The sequence below is a fragment of the Symphalangus syndactylus genome, chromosome 3 (assembly GCF_028878055.3).
Source record: "Symphalangus syndactylus isolate Jambi chromosome 3, NHGRI_mSymSyn1-v2.1_pri, whole genome shotgun sequence".
Classification (NCBI taxonomy): Eukaryota; Metazoa; Chordata; class Mammalia; order Primates; family Hylobatidae; genus Symphalangus; species Symphalangus syndactylus.
Window position 1 is genome coordinate 23,541,845 of NC_072425.2, and position 15,269 is coordinate 23,557,113.

General features: G+C 41.2%; 1 protein-coding gene and 1 long non-coding RNA gene across 9 annotated transcripts in view; one reads left to right on the forward strand and one right to left on the reverse strand.

Moving 5' to 3' along the window:
• Positions 1-8,113, reverse strand: part of LOC134736174 (uncharacterized) — a 96,524-nt gene extending 88,411 nt beyond the window's left edge. The window contains exons 1-3 of one of the 6 annotated variants that reach the window (XR_010119985.1): positions 7,199-7,507; positions 2,398-2,508; positions 702-2,045 (exon numbers count right to left, since the gene is read on the reverse strand). This is a non-coding gene — a long non-coding RNA (uncharacterized lncRNA). Of the gene's footprint in view, positions 1-701; positions 2,046-2,397; positions 2,509-7,198; positions 7,586-8,042 lie in introns of those variants that run through there. The other 5 variants (XR_010119987.1, XR_010119982.1, XR_010119984.1 and 2 more) reach the window with 5 other exon arrangements.
• The window catches only part of STOM (stomatin), a 37,941-nt gene continuing 30,338 nt past the window's right edge, over positions 7,667-15,269 (forward strand). For 2 of the 3 annotated variants that reach the window (XR_010119981.1, XM_055271268.2), the window contains exon 1: positions 7,679-7,882. Coding sequence is in view for 2 of the 3 variants with exons in the window: in XM_055271268.2 (XP_055127243.1) it covers positions 7,822-7,882 (61 nt within the window). In the remaining variant the exon portion in view is untranslated. Of the gene's footprint in view, positions 7,883-15,269 lie in introns of all 3 variants that reach the window. The other variant, XM_055271270.2, reaches the window with a different exon arrangement.

Genomic DNA, 15,269 nt, shown 5'->3' on the forward strand with positions numbered 1-15,269 from the left:
AATGGAACAGAACAGAGCCCTCAGAAATAATGCCGCATATCTACAACTATCTGATCTTTGACAAACCTGACAAAAACAAGAAATGGGGAAAGGATTCCCTATTTAATAAATGGTGCTGGGAAAACTGGCTAGCCATATGTAGAAAGCTGAAACCGGATCCCTTCCTTACACCTTATACAAAAATTAATTCAGGATGGATTAAAGACTTACATGTTAGACCTAAAGCCATAAAAACCCTACAAGAAAACCCAGGCAATACCATTCAGGACATAGGCATGGGCAAGGACTTCATGTCTAAAACACCAAAAGCAATGGCAACAAAAGCCAAAATTGACAAATGGGATCTAATGAAACTAAAGAGCTTCTGCACAGCAAAAGAAACTACCATCAGAGTGAACAGGCAACCTATAAAATGGGAGAAAATTTTCACAACCTACTCATCTGACAAAGGGCTAATATCCAGAATCTACAATGAACTTAAACAAATTTACAAGAAAAAACAAACAACCCCATCAAAAAGTGGGCAAAGGACATGAACAGACACTTCTCAAAAGAAGACATTTATGCAGCCAAAAAACACATGAAAAAATGCTCATCATCACTGGCCATCAGAGAAATGCAAATCAAAACCACAATGAGATACCATCTCACACCAGTTAGAATGGCCATCATTAAAAAGTCAGGAAACAACAGGTGCTGGAGAGGATGTGGAGAAATAGGAACACTTTTACACTGTTGGTGGGACTGTAAACTAGTTCAACCATTGTGGAAGTCAGTGTGGCGATTCCTCACGGACTTAGAACTAGAAATACCATTTGATCCAGCCATCCCATTACTGCGTATATACCCAAAGGACTATAAATCATGCTGCTATAAAGACACATGCACACGTATGTTTATTGCGGCACTATTCACAATAGCAAAGAGTTGGAACCAACCCAAATGTCCAACAACGATAGACTGGATTAAGAAAATGTGGCACATATACACCATGGAATACTATGCAGCCATAAAAAATGATGAGTTCATGTCCTTTGTAGGGACATGGATGAAACTGGAAACCATCATTCTCAGTAAACTATCGCAAGGACAAAAAACCAAACACCACATGTTCTCACTCATAGGTGGGAATTGAACAATGAGAACTCATGGACACAGGAAGGGGAACATCACACTCCGGGGACTGTTGTGGGGTGGGGGGAGGGGGGAGGGACAGCATTAGGAGATACACCTAATGCTAAATGATGAGTTAATGGGTGCAGCAAACCAACATGGCACATGGATACATATGTAACAAACCTGCACATTGTGCACATGCACTCTAAAACCTAAAGTATAATAATAAAAAAACGAAAAAAGAAATGAAAAAAAATTATGTCTTGTATATTTCAAAATAGGAAAAGAGAATAATTCAAATGTTTCTAACATAAATAAAAAACAAACAAGGTGATAGATATCCCAATTACACTGATTTGACCTTTACAAATTATACAAATGTATTCAATAATCACATGTGCCCTGAAAATGTATACCTCTACTATATGTCAATTAAAACGTAAAACTTTCAAAATAATAAGTCATACCTAGAAAAGTAATCACTCATAATTACAGGTCACTGGACACATTTTGCAAGTAAACATAAATGGCTTTGGATATCTCAGGGATGTGGATAGGAAAAAACAGACAATACAAAGATGTGGATACACAGTAATCATATGTGATATTATGGGCTGTGTTCCCCCAAAATTCATATGTTGAAGTCCTAACACCATGTATCTCAGCATGTGACTATCTTGGGATAAAGGATCTTTAAAGAGGTAATTAAGTTAAAATGAAGTCATTAGGATGGACTCTAATTGAATATGACTGGTATCCTTCTAAGAAGAAGAAATTTGGACACAGACACACAAACAAAAAACAATGTGAAGACACAGGAAGAAGACATTTATCTACAAGTCAAAGACAGAGGCCTGGAACAGATCCTTCCTTCATGGTCCTTAGGAGAAACCAACCCTGCTAACATCTTGATCTTGGACTTCTAGCCTCTAGAAGTGTTAAAAAAAAAAAAAAAAAAATTAATTCCTGTTGTTTAAGCTACCCAGTCTGTCATATTTTGTTATGGAAACCCTAGCAAGCTAATGCATATGGAAAGGAATACTAGAATGTGAGATCCATTGAGGACAGGAATTTTGGTCGTTTTTGGTCCCTGATGTGGCCCAAACACCTGGAACAATGCCTGGTACATAGTTGGTGTGCAATAAATATTTGCTAAGTGAACTAATAAAAAAGCAGATTAATAAGATTCTTTTCATAGATAACTCCAATAAATAGCACTAATATTACAGTAATGCTTTTTATTTTCATAAGTCCTGAGGATCCGGACTCTCGGTATCTTACCTAGTGCTGTGGTGTAATTAGTCTGCTGCCACAGCCCAAGTGTATAAAATCCTCTGGTGAATCTCCTGTGATGATTCAAATCCTGGAGTAATTTCCTGAAAAAGAGAAGAGCTAAGAAGACAAAAACCTTGTTGTAATGCAATAAGTGTGAGTTAATACATATTAAAAAAAAAAACAGATCAAATTTGTTAATCCCATCCTAGAGAAAATGTCACAGACAGATGTAATTTGATGGTATTGCTGTTCTCTCAAGGTATTTAGTTAGCTGACTTCCATAAAAGCATCAAAAACATCCTGGATTAGCAATTTAAAAGAAAAAAAAAAGACTTTTCTGTTGTTCTTATTAAAGCACTGCTATGGACACAGGAAAAAGGCTAATTAAATTTCCTTCTGACTTATTCAATTACAGATTCATGGTGCATATCTGTCTTTAACCTGATCTCCAAGTCTTAATGTTATCACAATTACCATCAATCAATACTTAATTTGGTACCTTGAATATGCCAGGCAAATAACAGCAAAATAAAACATAAAGGAAATATGGAACGGCCGGGCGCGGTGGCCCACGCCTGTAATCCCAGCACTTTGGGAGGCCGAGGCAGGTGGATCACCAGGTCAGGAGATCGAGACCATCCTGGCTAACACAGTGAAACCCCGTCTCTACTAAAAATACAAAAAATTAGCCAGGCGTGGTGGCAGGTGCCTGTAGTCCCAGCTACTTGAGAGGCTGAGGCAGGAGAATTGCTTGAACCCAGGAGGCAGAGGTTGCAGTGAGTCGAGATTGTGCCATTGCACTCCAGCCTGGGTGACAGAGCAACACTCCATCTAAAAAAAAAAAAAAAAGGAAATATGGAACATCTACTCTGATTTTCAAACTATATATAAGTATCCTTCAAGTAAGAACTAGAGGAAAAATTCATCAAAATTGTAATAGCAGTTTTGTTAGAGGTGATAAGAAATTCTCTCTTCAAAGTACTCACAATTTTATATGTCTCCATTTAAAAAGCATAATGTTTTTTATTTATTTATTTTATTTTATTTTTTGAGATGGAGTCTCACTCTGTTGCCTAAGCTGGAGTGCAGTGGCATGATCTCTGCTCACTGCAACCTCCGCCTCCTGGGTTCAAGCAATTCTCCTGCCTCAGCCTCCCAAGTAGCTGGGATTACAAGCATGCGCCACTATGCCTGGCTAATTTTTTGTATTTTCAATAGAGAAGGGGTTTTGCCATGTTGCCCAGGCTGGTCTCAAACTCCTGACCTCAAGTGATCTGCCTACCTCGGCCTCCCAAAGTTCTGGGATACAGGTGTGAGCCACTGCGCCTGGCCATAATGTTCTTTTAAAAAAATCATTCTAACTTCTAATCATTACTGGGAGAAAATTTAAGATTAAAAATCCTCCAAAAGGAGAAAGGGATGTACTAATATTTGTTTTTTTCTAATCTGAACAGAGAGAAATTGACTTTTAAAGTACATTTAATCAATACATTTATAATAGAATATGCATGAGAAAGCCAGAATACACCAATTTCATGGGCAAGTGAGAGTAAGCATATTAAATAAAAAATTGGGGCCGGGCATGGTGGCTCACGCCTGTAATCCCAGCACTTTGGGAGGCTGAGGCGGGCGGATCACAAGGTCAGGAGATCGAGAACATCTTGGCTAACACGGTGAAACCCCGCCTCTACTAAAAAAATACAAAAAATTAGCCAGGCGTGGTGGCGGGCACCTGTAGTCCCAGCTACTCAGGAGGCTCAGGCAGGAGAATGGCGTGAACCCGGGAGGCGGAGCTTGCAGTGAGCCGAGATTGCGCCACAGCACTCCAGCCTGGGCGACAGAGTGAGACTCCTCCTCAAAAAAAAAAAGAAAAAAATTGGAAACCCTACTCTAAAAGCAGTTTAAAAATCAAGTCAAAGCTTGTTCTTAGTTTAGGGCCAGGAATTAGTTTTAGAACTGATGCAATCTCAAACCAGAGCCAACAAGTGTTTACCAAAGTCTTTGCCCCAAAGGGAGACACTTGTAATTCTCCAGAAGGGACACTACACTGTTAAGATCGTCTTGAGACTTGGGCTTAGGTAACTGATCGGGGTACACATATTAAATTCATTTCGAAATACCATTTTCTTTTCCAACAAAAATGAAACCTAAATCTTTTTTCACAATATTCAATTTGTAATCAAGGCCTCCTCTACTGAGGGGTTTAATTAGCTTCTTGGGTATTTGCTCCTCTTTCCTGGGAATGACAGCATAAACGGGAAGTTTATGTCTCCAGGGCTTATGCCTTACAGAATGGAAAAATGAAGCTATGGACTTTCTCAAGGATGATTTAGAGAGAAGGGATCATTAAATTACTGTACTCCCCTCCTTATCTTCTCCAGAAGGCTAACAAAGTGACTGCACAAACTGCACTCCATCCCAGGAATACAAACAGTTCTTGGCCAGTATTTGACTAGAAGTCAACTGCAAGCTCTGAGTCAGGTTTTGATCACACACTGGAGCCTGTTCCTGGAAGCAAAGATCATCTTAATGCCTCTCTTAACACCTGTTGTGTCTGCTCCAGTTTCCGTCCTGATAGTCACAAAGCTCCAGAGCTATAAAATCAGAGAGAAAGTCTACCATTTCATATGACCTAAGCGCCACAAGGCGTTGGGTAGTACACAGCCAAATATTGAGCACATTAAAATAGAAGAAACAAGTGCTCCTCCTGAAGGAGATCTTTGTGGTAATGGAATAGTTCTGTATCAATTACTGTGGTTATATCAATCTACACATGTTAAAATGGCACAGAACTATAAATACATTTTGTGCCACTGTCAATTTGCTGGTTTTGATACTCTAGTTAAGTAAGACGTAACTATTGGGGGAAACTGGGTAGAGGGGACATGTGACCTCTCTGTACTGTTGTTGCAAATTCCTGTGAATCTGTACTTATTTCAAAATCGAATGTTTTTGTAAGTGCACCTTGTGTACATTAACATAGTTTGAACATTGTGCAATAGAACAAGTCTAATGCAAACACAGCCTGCTTTCCAAATGTGAGGTCTTCAGCCACAACCCATGAGAAGGCTTGAGGTTGGGAATGCCCTTGCACATGCTTTTCCCTCTACCTGGGATACCCTTTCCCACCTCCTGCACCTCTTATTCCCCTTCCCCAGGCTGGCTCCTTCTCATTTCTCAGGCAACATCTCAAAGCCCCTTCCTTACAGAGGTGTACCCCTGTCCTAACCTTTGCTGTTCTCCGAATATTCCACTCCTTTCACAGCTCCCTTCACCATGTGTAATGATTCAATTACTTGTTTGTTGTCCATCTCCCCACTAGAGTATAAGGTAAACTCCACGAGGCCCTTAGCACACTCCCTGCCACCTGGAAGATGCTCCAAGAAGATTTTGTTTGAATAAATGACCCCACCGACTGAATGGACTCCCTTGTGGCCAAGGGGACTCCAGAAAACTTTAAAACTGAGTTCCCAGCCAATGACAGGACAGAAGGTCAGACATGCCTCATTATAACTTCATCGTATTGGAGTTTAGACACAATAGCTGACCAGCATTAACGTTAAAACGCAGATCATAAGACTGACAGAACAGACTCTTTGTGACAATAAGACACCAAATTATAAACAAATTATACCTAAGGTCATGCCAGGCAAAGATTAAGGCACACATCCCTTCACTTAGAGAATAAACTGTGTTCTAACTGCCACAAGGTTTTTCTCTTTCTCTAGCAGCTTAACAAGCACCGGCCTCAAGATTAGCAATATTAAAACGATTTGCAGCTCCACCAGATGTGGACTAATGGAACCCCTATTCCACCAGCCATCACTACAGCTTTAATTGGACAAGAGGCTGATTTCAGTAACTTTCTCCTGATAGGAAGACTACCGACCATGGACTGGCTCTGGCTAGTTTACACAGACTGCATACTTGCACACCTCCCTGTCCTGAAAAGACCTTTTGACGCATAGGGTCTAACTGTAATACATGTATTATTATTATTTTTTAGAGTCTATCAGGCTGGAGTGCAGCGATCTGATCATACATCACTGCAGCCTCCACCTCTTGGGCTCAAGTGATCCTCCTGCCCCAGCCTCCTGACTAGTTGGGACCCCAAGCACACACTACCCCACCTGGCTATTTTTTTTTACTTTTTGTAGAGATGGGGACGTCACCATGCAGGCCAGGCATTTAACATTTAAATGGTAACTCTTCACTCCAAAATGAACATGGGTTGTATGTTACATGCATGTTTGCTCAATGGGCATGCGTCAGGACAACCCTCATGAATATTCATAGCTCCTCCTGTCACCTGCTGAATATGCATGTCTACCCAAGCTGTTCAGCATAAAGCCGTTACTCCGACCCCTCCTCCGAAGAAATGCCTGTCTCTGGTCCTGGCCATTCTCCAGCCTGCGGAATGGCCACCTTGCAGGCTGTAACCCCTTACAAGAAATAAAGTCTCCTCTCCTGTTTTTTGTTTTTTTGTTTCGTTTTTTTGAGACGGAGTCTCGCTCTGTTGCCCAGGTCATCTCGGCTCACTGCAACCTCCGCCTCCCAAGTTCAAGCGATTCTCCTGCCTCAGCCTCTCAAGTAGCTGGGATTACAGGCGCACGCCACACGCCCGGCTAATTTTTGTATTTTTAGCAGAGACGGGGTTTCACCATGTTGGCCAGACTGGTCTCGAACTTCTGACCTCAGGTGATCTACCCGCCTCGGCCTTCCAACGTGCTGGGATTACAGGCGTGAACCACCGCGCCCGGCCTCCTCTCCTTTTCCAAATTTATACATTTTTATTTTCTTAACACACCTCACTCGAGTTCGTTCACTTCGGCTGCGGGGTGATCTGTCGGCCGTCTCAGCTCAGGCTGACCTCAGCGCCCTCACTTCGGCCACTTCTGTGCCCCTCGGTCTTCTCCCCTCAACTCGGACCTACCGCCCTCATGACAGGGCGCCATTTTCTTCCCTCTAACTCCCCAGCCCAGAGGAGGCGCCTTGGTCCGGTACCTCTGCCCGGCAGGGCGACTTTTCCTCACTTGTGCTTTTGCCTCGGGTCATCCTCTGCCGCTACCTCCCCACTATCCTCACCCTCCGCTTCACGTCCCGTGGCTTCCGCCCTCCCTTCCGGTGCAGGGCCCCGGCCTCGGACCCACAGCCTTGGGGGCTCTTGCCCCTCAGGCCACGCCCCTCAGCCCACAGAACTAGCGGGAAGTGACTGCGAAGCAGCCGCGCTGTGGAGGGACCGGAGGGCGGGGATTGGGGAGGTGGGTCCTCCTCGATCCTGGGCGTTGATTGGCCAACTATCGCGAGGGCGGGACCTCGATTGGGGGCTGGCCGGCAATCTGGGTCTTGTGCCTCTGGCTCCTCAGGGTATTCCCGGCGGCTCCGGGTTTGGCGACAAGGACGGGGGAGTGCGACTGCGTCTCGGGCAGCATGGCCGAGAAGCGGCACACACTGGACTCCGAAGCCCAGCGGCTCCCCGACTCCTTCAAGGGTGAGTCCCGCGTCCCCTGACCCTCCCCCGTGGACCTAGCCCCCGCCCGCAGCGTGCGCTCCGCGGTCTGACAGCCGGGCTCCTGGCCAGTCTCCGCTGCTTCGGGCTGGGCGAGATCTCAAAGCCGCGGCTCTTCCCTAGTAAACTGAGCATCACGAACCCTGTTTGGCAGACTGGGGTCACGGTGGAGGGATGGCGGGGTGCCAACGGCACGTTTCCCATCGCGCGGGCTCGGGTTATCTCGCGGCCGGCAGATGCCAGGCCCCATGCCAGCGCTGCACTATCTCGTGTCACGCACGCGGACGAGGAAACGCAGAGGGAACTGCCAGCCAGCGAGGCGGGGACCGGGACCCCCACATCTCACCCTTTACCGACTCCGCTTCTTTTCCGACTCACCCTCTCGAAGGCCGCCTCCTCCACCCAGCCCTGGCCCGGCCCCGGGGTGAACCCCCTCCTCCCCCAACCCCACCTCCCGAAACTTAGACCGATTTGCAGAAGGAAGAAGTCACTCTGGCTTTCTTCTTCCTCTCTTTCTAGCTCCACTTTCTGCCCCATTTTTCCCCCTCCGCTTTGCTCTGCGTTTTGGAGAACTCTCCTTCCCGGCTTTTGTTCCTCGCCAAGAACCCTGAGTTCTCCCACCCTCACCCCCACCCTCCCTTCCCAGTCTTCAAGGCAGGAGCTGCGAGTGGCTCAGTCTCGTTCCCCTGTGGAGGAACTAGTACTCTGGGGAGGGGGTTCCAATAAAGAGAGATGGTGGACCTCTCAGGAGTCCTGGTATCCACTCAGGAGCTCTTAGTGATCCAGAGGAATTACAGTGTTTCTAAAGATGGAATTTCAGGCAGGGTGTCGGTGAAAGCAATTTAGGGGACGGGATGGGCCTTTCTAGCAGCCCGCAACGAACATGACATTGGAGTCATCTATTCTGATTATTTGTAAAGCCAGCTTTATCCACGCATCTTACCTATAAGTTCCATTTCCCTTGTCCAGGGATCCATGTGTTCATTTCCTTCCCAGGAGCATCAAAGGAATTACAGAAATCTTTATTCCTCACTTTTTCTCTACTAATAACGTTGCAGGATTGTCTTCCCAAATGGAGTGGAGAGTGTAACAGGGAGGAGTTGATGAGAATAATAGCAACCACAACAACAAAAATTGAAACTGAATAGGTCAGACTTCGTACCACTTTTTTTTTTTTTTTTTTTTGAGACGGAGTTTCGCTTTTCTTGCCCAGGCTGGAGTGTGATCTTGGCTCACTGCAACCTCCGGCTTCCCGAATTCAAGTGATTATCCTGCCTCATCCTCCCAAGTGGCTGGGATTCCAGGCTTGCGCCACCATGCCCAGCTGATTTTGTATTTTTTGTAGAGACGGGGTTTTACCATGTTGGTCAGGCTGGTCTTTAACTCCTGACCTCAAATGATCCACACGCCTCGGCCTCCCAAAGTACTGGGATTACAGACATGAGCCACCGCGATCCCCCAGTGCCACATATTTTATGTATATATTATTTTATTGAATCTTCACAACAGATGATTTGGTAGGTATTCTTATCCCCATATTATACTTGATGAAACTGATAGTCAAAGAAGTTAAATTACTTAAAGTCACATAGTTTGTATTTAAATCTAGATTTGACTGATTCTAAAACTTGAATAGGAAAAAAATGGGCGGTAACTGCCTCTTCCATAGTTAGCTGTCTTTTGCTAGATAAGAAGGTGGGTATTAGCATGCGTTCCTCAATAACCCTGACCTCCTGGTGGGAAACTGCAGTGGCAAATCTGCTTGGAGTTCTTTGAGAATCAACATGATCTTTGTACTTAATGTTTATTTACAGACAAGTGGCCACAGATGAGTTTTTAACTTCCAGGTCTTTTTCTTGATTCTACACTTAACTACTGTTTAGACAGAAATCTTTCAAGATCTAATGAAAACCACCGCTTCCTCTCAAAAATTAGACATACAAATAAAATTTTGCATAGTCTGTGTTTTTTTAATGTAAACCTAAGAAATTTGACACTACTAGGAAAGCTATTGCTGGAATTTATTAAATAGAGGCTATTGAATGCTTTCCCTGTGCCAAAACACAGTTTAAGTGCTTTACAAACATTATCTAATTGCATTCTGTAACAGCTCTACAAGGGAAAGGTCATTATTCACCATTTCACAATAAGGATACTGAGGCTCACGTGGTAAAATCACACACAGTTTCTAAAATTTTCAGCCCGGTTTCAAACCCCGGCTATCTGATTTTCTGAACCATTTTCCCTATCCCAGCTATGGATACCAAAATGTAGAACCTTCTCTAACTTCAGTACTTTACTTGAGTTGAGAGACAATAAACAAAAAAAGCCTGGAGGAACACAGCTTCAGTGATGACTTCCAGAAGGCTGCTTGTGAAAGAAGCAGTGGAATTATAAAAGCCTAAACTCTGCCCCTTTGTCTTTGCTGAGAATTAGTCCTAGGTAGGTAAATAGGACCAGACCTAGGGCAAGACTAGTTTTTCTTAAAGGCAGTGCATTCACTTTGTAATGACATACTGCAAGTGAATTGCAAAGAATGTATCACCGTAATTAAGAGCCATGTCAACAAATAAAACCGTTTGGGAGAATGTCTGAAAATAAGAAGAATCAGAGACTGATTGTTTATTTCAGTTGTTATAGCCAATCAGGTTGGAGAGAACTTTGTAACTTCTTCAATAATTAATCTGTTATTCCATCAGTGGTCATAAATTAACTTACGGAAGACCAAGTCTACAAAACTGGCGTATTTATTTATGAATAGATTTTTGGTGCCATTTGATGGTATAAATTTTACGTAGTAAGACAGTCACTGATTCCTAGTCAGCTTTGAGGAAAAAAAAATTAAAGATGTTGATAAAATGATACAGATGGAATTCAAAATCAGTTTTTTTAAGAAGGCATGGAAAAGCAATTTCCTGAAAACTATCGTAACTACAAAAAAGTGAATACCCTTTCCTTGCATCTGTCTGGTATCCTGTGCATATCTCTATCATAATGTTTATTACATAACATATTATATTTATCAGTTTGACTCATCTGTCCCCTCCCCTCCCATAATTAAACTACACTTTTTCTTTTTGGGACAGGGTCTTGCTCTGTCGCCCAGGCTGGGGTGCAATGGTGCAGTCATAGCTCATAGCAGCCTCAAGTGATCCTCCCACCTCAGCCCCTCGAGTAGCTGGGACTACGGGTGTGCACCACCACACCCAGCTAATTTTTTTATTTTTTTTTAAAGACAGGGTCTTACTATGTTGCCCAGGCTGGTCTTGAACTCCTGGACTCAAGCGATCCCACTTTAGCCTCCCAGAGTGCTGGGACAACAGGCGTGAGCTACCACGCCTGGCCTTTAGATCACACTTTTGAAAGCAGAGATTGTGTCCTGTGGTAGCCCAGTATCAAGTACATAGTAGGTATACAAAAACATTTGTTCAAAGAAAAAGGAAGCAGGCAGGGAGATAAAAATCCCCGTGGAGTAAATAACATTGTTAAGTGTTTGCCTTAGCCTTATGTTGGTGGAGCAGTTTTTCTGTTTACCATTTATTTTATTAAGTTTGTTATAACCTAAGCTGTTGATTTTAGGGCATGGCCATTATGTTTATTATATATTATTACAGATAGACTATTTGTCTGGGTTTATATTATCAATAAAAGGATTATAATTGCCAAGATAATATATTGTCCTTAATAAGAAATCTCCTTTTATTTATTAAAGCATGGAAAAAGAAGTTAGAGGTCATGGTTAGTAGAAAGAAGGAAGTGTGTGTCAATAGATAATTTTCTAATAGATAATTTTCTATTGACACACACTTGTTGATAATTAAAATCGATCATTTTAGTTAAAATAATTTTCTATTGACACACACTTGTTGCTACATTCTTTTTTAATCTTTCTCTATTTGCTGGGACTAGTAAAGAAACTTGAACTCCAAGCATTTGGCCTCACATTTCAGAAGATTATCCTTGAAGATACAATCAGTAAAGTCCTAAAGTCTCAGACAATGAAAACTATACTGAACTTGTGGTCCAGTTAAAGTGAGCACTATGGTAAGGTAGTACAGTATAGTGAAATGAGAGTGGAACTTAGAATTAAAAGATTTGGGTTGAGATCACTCTACCATCACTTAAGAGATTTGTATGAAGGATAGTCCAAGAACATTTAGAACTCTGACTTACTGCCCCTAGTGTGGTCTGTTTCTCCTCCAGGGATACAGTCCCCAAGCAGATTGTTAGTTGATATTTTCTCCGTAGTGCCCAGATCCCAAAAGGTAATTCACTTCATAAAATGTTTCTTCCTCTAAACTTATCAATAGTGATCTTAAAGTTGTGGTAATAGTAATGGCTACTGCTTGTTGAATACTTCTTAAGTGTCAAGCCCTTTACATATTTTCTCATTTTATCTTCACAACAACGGAGTGAAATAAGTACTGTTCTTTTCCCCCATTTTACTGATAAGAAAATTTAGTGGTAGATTTTTTGGAACCTAACACCAAAAACGCAAGCTTTTAGCCACTGCTTAGCTGTTAATCACAGTGAAGAACTGAGAACTTTATCATGTAGTTTTCTTCTGCTTCCATTTCCCATTTTTAAATGAAAACGATGTTACCCTCCAAAGACTTATATGAGAAAAAATTGTGAATAATTTTAAGATGTCCAAGTAAAAGAGCTGAAAAAAAAAAAAAACATAAAAAGTGGGAGGGTTTTTGTTCTGTTTTCATGTATTTCAGGCCTAGATGAAATTTAATTAACTTAATACCCATTATGAAATTGTTTTTCTCTCCAATTTTCCAAAACATAAATGTTTTGGTGCTTCCAGACATGGGCCATGTTGAGCCCATTCTTCTACTTTCCTGAATTCTCTAACCTCACGGTTGGAAAAGGTCTGATTTTTTTTAAAAAAAGAAAATACTTGAAGAAAGCAGTTGACAACTACTTGGGGCAGGAGATGGTTCTGTACTGTATCCCAGGATCCTGTCTGCTGTTTCAGTTTGTCTTATGTAAGAGGCAGTCTTTTTTTTTTTCTTTTCCCCCAAAGAAACAACACACTCAACTCATCCAGCAACTATTTAACAAATGTTTTTTGAGTACCTGTTATATACTAAGTATCTTCCATATTGGCTTATTTACTCATCATACTAACCCTCTGAGGAGGTACTCTTATTAGCCCTGTGTTTAGATGGGTAGACTGAGGCACAGTTGAGTAATAAGGTATTTTCTCAAGATCACACAGCTAGTAAGTGGCAGAGCCATCTGTGAACCTATTATGCTATACTGTTTTCATAAAACCAAAATCTCATGAAGACAGACAACTGAATACAATAATTACAAGTGTGATAAATGTTGTTTTAAAAGGGTAAAGTGCTATTGCAGCATTATTTTAGACTGAGAGGTGCAAATTTAAAATTATTGCTGTTGCTCTCACCTATTTTTTTCCTCTTGTAAGGCCTGAAACATTTGAATGCAGGAAAACTACAGAAAATCCTTAAAATATTTAGGAAATAAGACATTTATGCTTATTTACTTTCCTTATTCTTTTTGAGCTAAGCAAAGAATAACTGTTATTGCAAATCTTTCTTAGAAGTATTAGTCCATTTGTTTTCCTTAGTATTTCATAGTAAACACATTTTAAGCTTTGTAATTCAAACCACATAGTGCTTCATCAGTATCAGTTCTTTTGGTCTAGTGTTTATACCTATAGATGGATTTTAACAAGGAGGAAAAGTTACAGTCTTCACTCATGGTTTTTAACTTGATACCATCTGGCCTGTAGCTACTCTAGCCCCGAGAATAATTTCTTCTCTAGAGATTTAAGGATAAGGGCATTCGAACAACTAAGCCATGCCTAATTAAAATACTAATTTGAAAGGCAGGCTATAATGTATTTTTTAACATGTATTTATCGAGACCCTACCATGTGGTAAATTCTGCCTCTTTCTCACTTCTAGCTTTTTAAATCTCTCTCTCTTTGTAGGATGCTGCCTTCATTTTTGTTTCTCCCATTTTTACTCCTTCTATTTCTGTTATTTTCCTTCGCTTCTGTTATGTCCTTCCCTTCTTTGTCTTTTTCTCCTAAAATTCCAGTCATTTGAACAATTTAGTTATAGTAAAAATTTGATTAATTGAAGAGGAATTTATATTCACTTACTCTATACTCTACCTGCCCTTTTGCTTATTTTCACCAGGAGTTTTTGTTTATCAGGCCTTATAAAGGCCTTGTTTCAAAATAAGCAAAAGAGAGAAACTGAGAAGCTGGGAAATGTATCCTTATTTGAAAAACTGGAAGAAAGATCAAATGCATTATTTAATCTATGCAAGTCTTCCTCCTCAAATAAATAGTTGGCTGACATAAAACAGGATCAGCGTGTAACAGCCCATTGTCCAAATCTAGCTGACTCTGTTTCTGTATGTCCCAGAAGTTATGAAATAGCTCTTATATTTTTAAATGATTTTAAAAAAACAAAAGAATACTTTTTCATTACACATGAAAATTATGTGAAATTCAGATTTGTGTCAATAAATTAAGTTTTATTGGAACAGCTATGCTGTTTATGTAGGTACTATCTATGGCTGCTTTTGCACTGCAAAAGTAGAGTTCAGTAGTTGCAACAGACTGCAAAGCCCGAAATATTTAGTTCCTGGTTCTTTACAGGAAAAGTTTGCCAATCCTGACAAAGAATCACTAATGAAGAATTGTAGTGGCCAAAAGTAACACTTAATCCTGAATACATATGTTTTTAAGAAGAAAGTTCAAAAATTGCCAAGACTTTTCAATTTGACCTACTGTTACCCCTAAAAAGTGCTGCTACAACTGAATAGCATGTGTTTTTGAAACTAAACTTCCAGCCCTTCTGTCTTGCCCCACCCAGGCAGGACTGCTCTCATCAATTTACAACATGAAGTGTTTTATTTGCACTTTGTGAAGGCAGAAGGAAAAAAGTGTCCGTTAACTGTTGCAGTTTAGGTATTTCATTAATTCCTTAGCCCATCCTTTCCTTATTATGTACAATAAGCTTATGACTTACAGTCAGATTCTCAGCAGAGGAAATCCAGTTATCTTTTGAACTTTACAATAATAAATCTCAGTGATGAGTGGATTTATTACTCCACATGATTTCCAGTAGTGCTAAGGTTAATAGATCTGAAACTAAATCAGCTGATGGGGAATGGGGACAACTACAGCCCTCTGGACTAATCAGCCTGTGTTGTCATCTTGGAAAGAATGTTTAACTGCCTTTCCAGAAACTTACCCAACAAAAATTACTACACAACTTGTCATTTTTTATTTGTTTCATGGTTTGCTTGGTTTTCTTTTGTTTCTTCCTATAAGGTCTTTAGCCTTATTACTTTAGAACTTCAGGAGGCCTATTTTACA